Source organism: Asparagus officinalis, chromosome 10 (genome assembly GCF_001876935.1).
Source record: "Asparagus officinalis chromosome 10, Aspof.V1, whole genome shotgun sequence".
Taxonomy (NCBI): domain Eukaryota; kingdom Viridiplantae; phylum Streptophyta; class Magnoliopsida; order Asparagales; family Asparagaceae; genus Asparagus; species Asparagus officinalis.
Window position 1 is genome coordinate 3,894,680 of NC_033803.1, and position 7,782 is coordinate 3,902,461.

A 7,782-nucleotide genomic window follows, 5' to 3' on the forward strand; every position below is an offset into this window, starting at 1 on the left:
TATAGTAAGCCGTGACCATGTACAGTAAGAAACAAGAGGAGCAAAAAAGATTGCTAGAGTAAGTCCGCAAGAAGATTGCACGCTACCTATGCCACCTCTTGTTGCAGTACTCTTCCAAGTTCTTGTTTACATTTTCGCTATAGTTGGGTGTTCGCGTGAACCACACTCACTTGGTGAGGCGATTGAAGAGGGAAGCCACTTCATCATCGCTTCCTATTGAGCAAGAGATTACCCCTTTCTTCCTGAGCAGTGCCACGTCTTTGTCTGTATCGATGATATTATCCATAAAGAAGGCAAAGTTAGTTATTGCGATGCTTGTACCTTGGTGTAAGGCACGATTGGGATCACGACCCTAGATGTTGCCCCTGCAAATAAAGGACTGATCATCATCAATAGGTTGAGGATACTGCTGCGTTCATAAATTATTTTGGCGAAGGCCCAGCAGCAAGATACGAAACCATTATTGGAATGTGCCACTAGTTGCTTGACATTCAAAAGAAGATTTCCACCTCTTCTGGAGACTACTACCACGATGACAACTGGAGCATTCGCCGCGCCATAGAGCTCTTCCAAGCAGGGGTGAGCTTTGAGAAAAGCTAATCCAGTTGCTACAATGACATTAACTTCACAAATGGAGTATTCAAGCTCCCTCATCTACACTGCACCAATAACACCGAGGCAGAAATCCTCAATTACATTGCCTACGAACTCTTACACGAAGGTACAGGCATTGAGTAACTAACTTTGTCTTTTTTATAGATAATATCATCGATACAGACAAAGACGTGGTATTGCTCAGGAAGAAAGAGATAATCTCTTGCTCAACAGGAAGTTGTGGCGAAGTAGCTTCCCTCAATCGCCTCACCATGGGAGTGTGGTTCACGCAAACGCCTAGTAGCAGCGAAAATATAAACAAGAACTTGGAAGAGTATTGCAACAAGAGGTGGCATAGGTGGCATGCAATCTTCTTGCAGATTTATTTTAGCAATCATTGGGTTTTTATCTCAATTTTTGGTGCCTTGCTCCTCTTGTTTGTTGGACATGTTAGTTATTTGAGATAATGCCTCTTGTTTGTTGGACATGTTAGTTATTTGAGATAACGTGTTAAATTCTCTGAGAACCATTTGATTTTCTGTGAAAGCTTTATTCTGAATTTGTCTCACATGCTATTTGCAAATTAATCTCATTAATCAGGAAAAAGAAACACAGAAGCAATTTGGTATTGAGATATATATCATTTACAAAGATTAATGATATAAATGAGAAATTGAGTAATCTAAAGTAACACAATTAACAGCATAGGGAATGAACCTTTTGCTCATAGAATCAACTTTTATCCACGACAATAAGCCTTTGCTCTTTGATGGCTCAGCAGTATTGGTTCCTATACATGGACTATGGGAAGCTTCCTAGTGAAGCAGTGCATCGTATTCCTTGCGCTCTTTAGAGGTAAAATAAGTACATCCAAATTCGAAAGGAAAGAATCAATACAAAACTTGCTATATTTTCCTGCGAGATGCTTTACTAGCATGAATATGAACTTGTTATTTCGTAAGGAATAAATACAATTGCTTAATTTTTAAATCAGAAAGCGAAAAAGGACCATAGATGGGAATCATCAATGGATCATCGACTTGCGATTGTGATTCTAAGCAACATTAAATAGTCTTTGAAGAGAAGCCTATAAATGCTTAGGGTTAGAAACATGCACAAGTCTTGGCGCAGCCTGCGATCTATAGTGGCAAAATTACAAAGCATATTCCTCATATAATTTTGAAGCAAAATCCAACAAGAGAAGAAGGGAAAAGGAACAAGTAATATAGCAAAACAAAATTTCAAACTAAGGCCAAATTACACGTGGTGTATTCATCTCTTCTTTTATCATTTGAGTTCAATTGTTTTACAACAGTGACTAGTTTTAAACAAAAGCAAGAAAGAAAGTATAAAAAGGGGGAACAGGCGACATAGCGAACGGAAGTTTCAAACTAACGGTAAATTTACAAATAAGTATATACATAGAGTTTTCATTTTATCAATTGAATGCGTTTGTTTACACAAATGAAAAATAAACGTATTTGTCAAGGAGAGTAACAGATTATACACTGACCCAAAAAAAAAAAAAAGAAGAAGAAGAAGAATATTTATACATCGTGCTCTCCGAAACAATCTGTAATGAGTATCGAATTTGACGTGTAATGATTTTCTTTGTAATTGAACAGAAATACGCGAACCTTCCCAGGAGATCAATAACCAGAGAAACTTCAGAGGTCTTTAGCATCATCAACCTATGGAAGGCAGCATAGGATCCGTGCTTAGTCCTGATCCTCCGTAAGATCCAGGCTCGGCATGCTTCACCCTCCCAACGTGCCGAATGTGACGAAGGAGCCTCGCCAAGAAGGTATTGTGGCATATGGTAGAGCTGTCGCATACTACTGCAACGTGCTTTCGCGCTCTAGTTATGGCCACATTCATTCTTCTGCTGTCACCCAAGAATCCCACTGCTCCCAGCGTGTTTGAACGAACCTAAAAGAAAAATAGAAAACCTTAAAAACTTTGTAAGCCAATGCATGGGTATAATATCGTTGTATAACCTATCGATTCAAAGTCCATGGGGCCTGCTATGGGATAATGATGATATCGAAACAGATAAAGGATTACAAACAGTTTTATCATAATGACATTGGTTTTTTAGAAAATTCTCGACACCTGATCTTGTTTGTGAAGTTCTTAATGCAAAAGATTATCCATTTACAGCAGTATGAAGATAAGTGAGGCCGTGAAAGCGTTATTTTTCTAAACAAAATTTGAAGGTGGCAATACTAATAACTGGCTCTCACAGAGGGGGTTTAATTCACTTCTAAAAACACAATGGTAAATATCAATCTAGATCTAATATCTCCGAACAGTTTTAATGAAAATTTATGAAATACAGAGCCTCCCACCAGGCTCAAATAAGAGCGAAATTCTCCAATATATTGAAATTTAAAAACGGAGGTTAGGGAAGAAAAAAATTTTGAAAAAATAAAGCTTGGCAAAAGAAAAATTACAAGTCTAATAATTCATTAACAAGATGATCGACTGGGGGCATTAATATGACAAGTAGACATAAATGACTGCAATGGAGTATCCAGCTAAACAATTTTCCTGCATCATTTTCAGCCACTTAAAACAGCTGAATAAGAAACTTCTCAATATTATTCATGTTCTGTTTCATAGACTACAACGAAGTATTGAAGTTTGTTTATTCAAGGCAATCACGCGAATGCTTACTAGGTACCTAGATTAAAGGCATCAAGGCACAATCCATTAGAAATAAATCAAGTTGAATGTTACTCCATTGAGAAAAAATTCCCTTCATTATTCATTAAATAACTCTCAGCCTCAAAGAAAAAGCACGCTTAACACCAAAGAAAAAGCACCGTCTTTAAGCTAGAAAGATTTTAAAATATTTGTTACGCAGAAACTAAAATTTTAGAAACTTCTATATTGTTTAAGAAAATGTACCATTGATATAATTACAGCATCAGCCTCCCGCCCTTGGAAACTGTCTATGGTAGCCACTTCAACTCCCGAAGCTTCTGGAAAACCATCTAACCTCTCCCTCAAGAGCTGCACTTGAGCAATATAGGGAGATTGGACAGCAATTGCATTTGGAGAAATCCCTGAAGGATAGCAAACAAGTATTAGGATAAAAGGGCACCAACTACACAATCATGTATTTGTTCTACCATCAAACTGAAGCTGTCTCTGGAATATCTCTTAAGATCATGTAGACCTTTTCCTATCGAACTAGGTGCATTTTAGGGAGATTTACTGTGATACCCCTACAAAAGATAGTCCCACATCAGGAAATTGATAGAGTTTGAGAATTTAAATGATGGGTCTTGAGAGTCCAGTGCAACATTGGCTTTTGGGTAGCCAATATTGGCAATGGATTGAGCCAAACCACATGTTGCACTCAGTGGGTCCCAAGGGTTACATTGCGCTGACGAGCTTGTAGGCCCGGGGATGTGAAATTTACTCTTTCAAGAACACAAAGCTGGATACGTAGGACATTGACAACTTGAAGGACTAGTAAAAAAAGACTTCTATTGTTACAATTACTGTATGACAGTATGAATCTAGTTTTGCAGTATCCAGCAGATGCACCAGATTACCAAATGTTTTTGGAATGGTATATGGTGCGAAAACACACTCATTTTCTATATAAGTCTTAAAGTTTGCATAGGTGCAACTATACACTATATTTTGTAGTCAAAAGTCATTTAACTACAAATAAACCAACCCAAGGTCTGATTGGCTATCACTCACGGACAAAAGCATGGAATATAGATAGCTTCTAAAGTTGGAGTCAAATGAATTTAAGAAAACCCAGGTTGGATTAAATTTAGCTCCAAATGTGGAAGGAAAAAACACAAAAGAGTAGAGTTTGAGATAACTCCACTTTCTATCCAAACAAAATAAAAATATTCAAATTATGATTTAGGAAAGCAATGTTAAAGATTTACAAACTAGAGTTTGCAAATCTTTAATTATGACTTCAAATAAACAAGAAGTAAGAAAACTTCAAAGACAAATGTCCTTAGTACACTAGTAGCTAACGCAATCACTGGCATGAGATGATCAGAAGCAACATAAAGTGAGTAGATGGAAGCTCACATGTCATAAAGGTTTGACTTATTTCCTTATTTAGGTTAGGCTGGAATGGAGTTTATATCTAGCAGTTAGATTATAGTTAAAAGCATTTGATTCATGACAAAGACGTTAACAAACTCTTTTGGTTGCTGAATTGTAGGCAAGAAAGCATAAATCACAGGGAATACATAAACATAAGGGAAACTGATATATCTGTAGGAGGACGAAATATGTACCAGAATATATGATATTAAATACATGCTGCACAACAATATCAGCTTCACCCTCATTATAGAAGGAGCCTGTGCCTGCTGGATCGAGATGCTCTTCACATCCAACATATAAGCTTCCATACGGCATTCGTGTATCAAGCAAGAGCAATGGGCAAAGAGTAACCCATGTAGCCTAAATGAAATCAAGGCTATTGTTAAATACAGTTAGTAGTCCAAATAAAAGAAATATAACTGATCACAGATCAATCATAATTTAAAGTTGCAATTTCAAACCAAAGATGCACCATGTTCCAAATTCACCAATGCACTTATGGATGCTGAAGAAGCATAACTTATCAACCGTACGCTATGCCCATGATACATATACTTAAGGATGCTTCCTTCTATTGTCTCTTTCTATTGCTGATACAGATACACCAATATGAAATATTACTTGGAAGCAAGCCAAATAATAGAAGCCCCTGAGAAGGCGAGGCCCTTTTTTTTGGTGGGAATATGGGGATTTTGTGTCTTTGACCCATAAAGTGTCTTATCAACCACTCCAAATTACTTTACCTTCTGTCAGGTTCTTTTAAACAAAAGGGAAAAATTGTAAAATAGACCGTTTTTACTAATTATTTAGCAAAATAGACCGTTTTGCTAAATAATTAGCAAAATAGACCTCTTTTTGGCCAACAGGCCAAAAAGAGGTCTATTTTGCAAAACAGCTCAGAAAACATACGGGACTAGTAGTCCCGTATGTTTTAATCACGGATTAGTGAAATTTTCTACTCAGAAAACATACGGGACTACTAGTCCCGTATGTTTTCTGAGTCACTAATCCGTGATTAGTTGGCTCTAAACATACGGGACTAGTAGTCCCGTATGTTTTCTGAGCCTTATTTTTCAAAATCGACCTTTTTTTTAAAAGATGTCTATTTTGCTAATTATTTTTCAAAGTGGTCTATTTCGCTATATATTTCATAAAAATGGTCTATTTTGCAAATTTTCCCTAAACAAAATAACCTAAAAGCAAAAAAAATAGCAATACAAGCTAGAAAAGGTAAATCCAAGTAATATGATAATTTCTATATGAGGCCTGTAATTGGGCTTGAGAAGCTTGAGTTTATATGTTCCCCGGAAAGTAACAAGTAACAACAAATGGAGAATGTAGACCTCCAGACAATAAAAATAAACAATAGGAGAGAAAATCAAAATTTAGAACTCAATTCAAGTAATGTTCGACAAAAGTGAAATGCAAATATACCTTGGCAAATGGAGAATCCACAAGAAGATGTGAGGAGACTGTTGGGGATGACTGCAGCAATCCATCATACATCTCCTTTGATGCCCAGCTGGAAATTGCATCATGCATCCGATATTGAGTGGCCAGTTTTGTGGCTAGCACGCCTTCATGCAAGGCTGATGCTTTTTCCAGCAGAGATGTACCAAGCCCACCATCCATGGCCTTCCTAGATAAAATCACAGGAGCTAACTGGCACTGATCACCTGCTAATATACATCGTTTTCCTTGCAAAATTGGAATCCAACATGACGGTTCAATTGCTTGTCCTGCTTCATCTATAACAACAAGATCAAACCCGCCCAACCTTCGGACAAGGGGATCAGCAGCTCCAGTATTAGTGGAAAGTACAACTCGAGCACTCGAAAGAACCTCCATTATAGTATCCTTCTCTTTCTTCTTCAAAGTCTTTCCAAGTTGCTTTAAGAGCTGGCGAATACCTGCAGCTAGAGAATCATCCTTTAGACATTGTCTTAGGTCCTTCCTTAGATCTGACCTCTTCCTCTCAAACTCTTTCCTGAAAGTTGCAAGTTTATCATTCACGATTTCACCTAAAGATTTCGAAGCCACAGAAGGAGATATTCTAGCGGGATTTCCAACTCGCACAATGTTCAGTCCGATATCTGCAAGCCTTTCAACCATGTTATCGACAGCCGCATTGGTAGGAGCCGTCACAAGTACACGCTCACCTTGGTGAACAGCAAGGGCTATCAATTCAGTAAGCAGTCTTGTCTTGCCAGTACCAGGAGGCCCTTGGATTGCTAACAGCGGTCTCTTTTTATTCAAGCCTAATGCAATAGCTTTTAATTGGGAGCTGTCGAACTTTCCTTTCTCCGTCAAACCATTAAGTTCTACTTGACCCCATCCAACTAATTGTTTCTTTTCTAGACACTTTATATCTTCTTTGTCCCCAAATAGAGTAGCTACCACGGCGATTGATGGATTTTTCTTCTGTAAACCATTCTTCTGGAGTAACATTAGTGCTTCACAATTGCGCTGCAATAGAATATACACAAAACGATTACTAACATAAAAAGATCATGTGCAACTAGCATGTTAAGATATACTGGTGGTTCTCAGTAATTACAAGCATATAATTATGGAGGAGTGTGTGTGTAGAAATGATGGGTATGAGCTGGTGGCTCATTTCGCTAAATGAGCTACCAAGAGATAGGCATGTGGGGAGAGTGCATGTGTGTGTATGTGAAACTTAACAAGTAGACCTCAAATTTTAATGTCTTAGACATATATGTCTTGTAAACTGCTTTGAGCTATATGCTATTAGAAAACAATATCTGTGTCATGGCCCTTGTCTATGGTCAACATGTAGAAAAATATCTTGCAAGATGAAAAGCAATACACCTAGGGACACAATGTTTTTCAGTTGGATCTGCACTTATCATAATGGATTAAAAAATAACGGTAATTAGAAAAACGTACCTCATAAGTTAATGCATCAGCCAGTCCAGGTATCCGATCAATGCGCACAGTTTTACCAAATAGCTTAGAGAAAGTAGGATCTCCATGACGGGATTCTAGAGCAACAGTAATGCTACATCCATCCTCACCTAAATTATTAACAAATCCCTGTATGCAAGAAGTCGCTCCAGCACCCCTCTTATTGCAAACCCG

General features: G+C 37.7%; 1 protein-coding gene and 1 long non-coding RNA gene across 2 annotated transcripts in view; one reads left to right on the top strand and one right to left on the bottom strand.

Moving 5' to 3' along the window:
• On the top strand, positions 289 to 1,133 carry LOC109825700. The gene is made up of 2 exons (XR_002243076.1): positions 289 to 579; positions 760 to 1,133. It is a non-coding gene; the product is annotated as an uncharacterized LOC109825700 (long non-coding RNA).
• The window catches only part of LOC109825047 (DNA polymerase alpha-associated DNA helicase A), a 9,462-nt gene continuing 3,645 nt past the window's right edge, over positions 1,966 to 7,782 (bottom strand). Inside the window, 5 exon segments of the mRNA XM_020391744.1 lie at positions 1,966 to 2,523; positions 3,505 to 3,662; positions 4,872 to 5,040; positions 6,115 to 7,146; positions 7,591 to 7,782. The exon segment at positions 7,591 to 7,782 is cut by the window's right edge and continues 10 nt beyond it. Of these exon segments, the coding sequence (XP_020247333.1) occupies positions 2,281 to 2,523; positions 3,505 to 3,662; positions 4,872 to 5,040; positions 6,115 to 7,146; positions 7,591 to 7,782 (1,794 nt within the window). The 3' untranslated portion in view covers positions 1,966 to 2,280.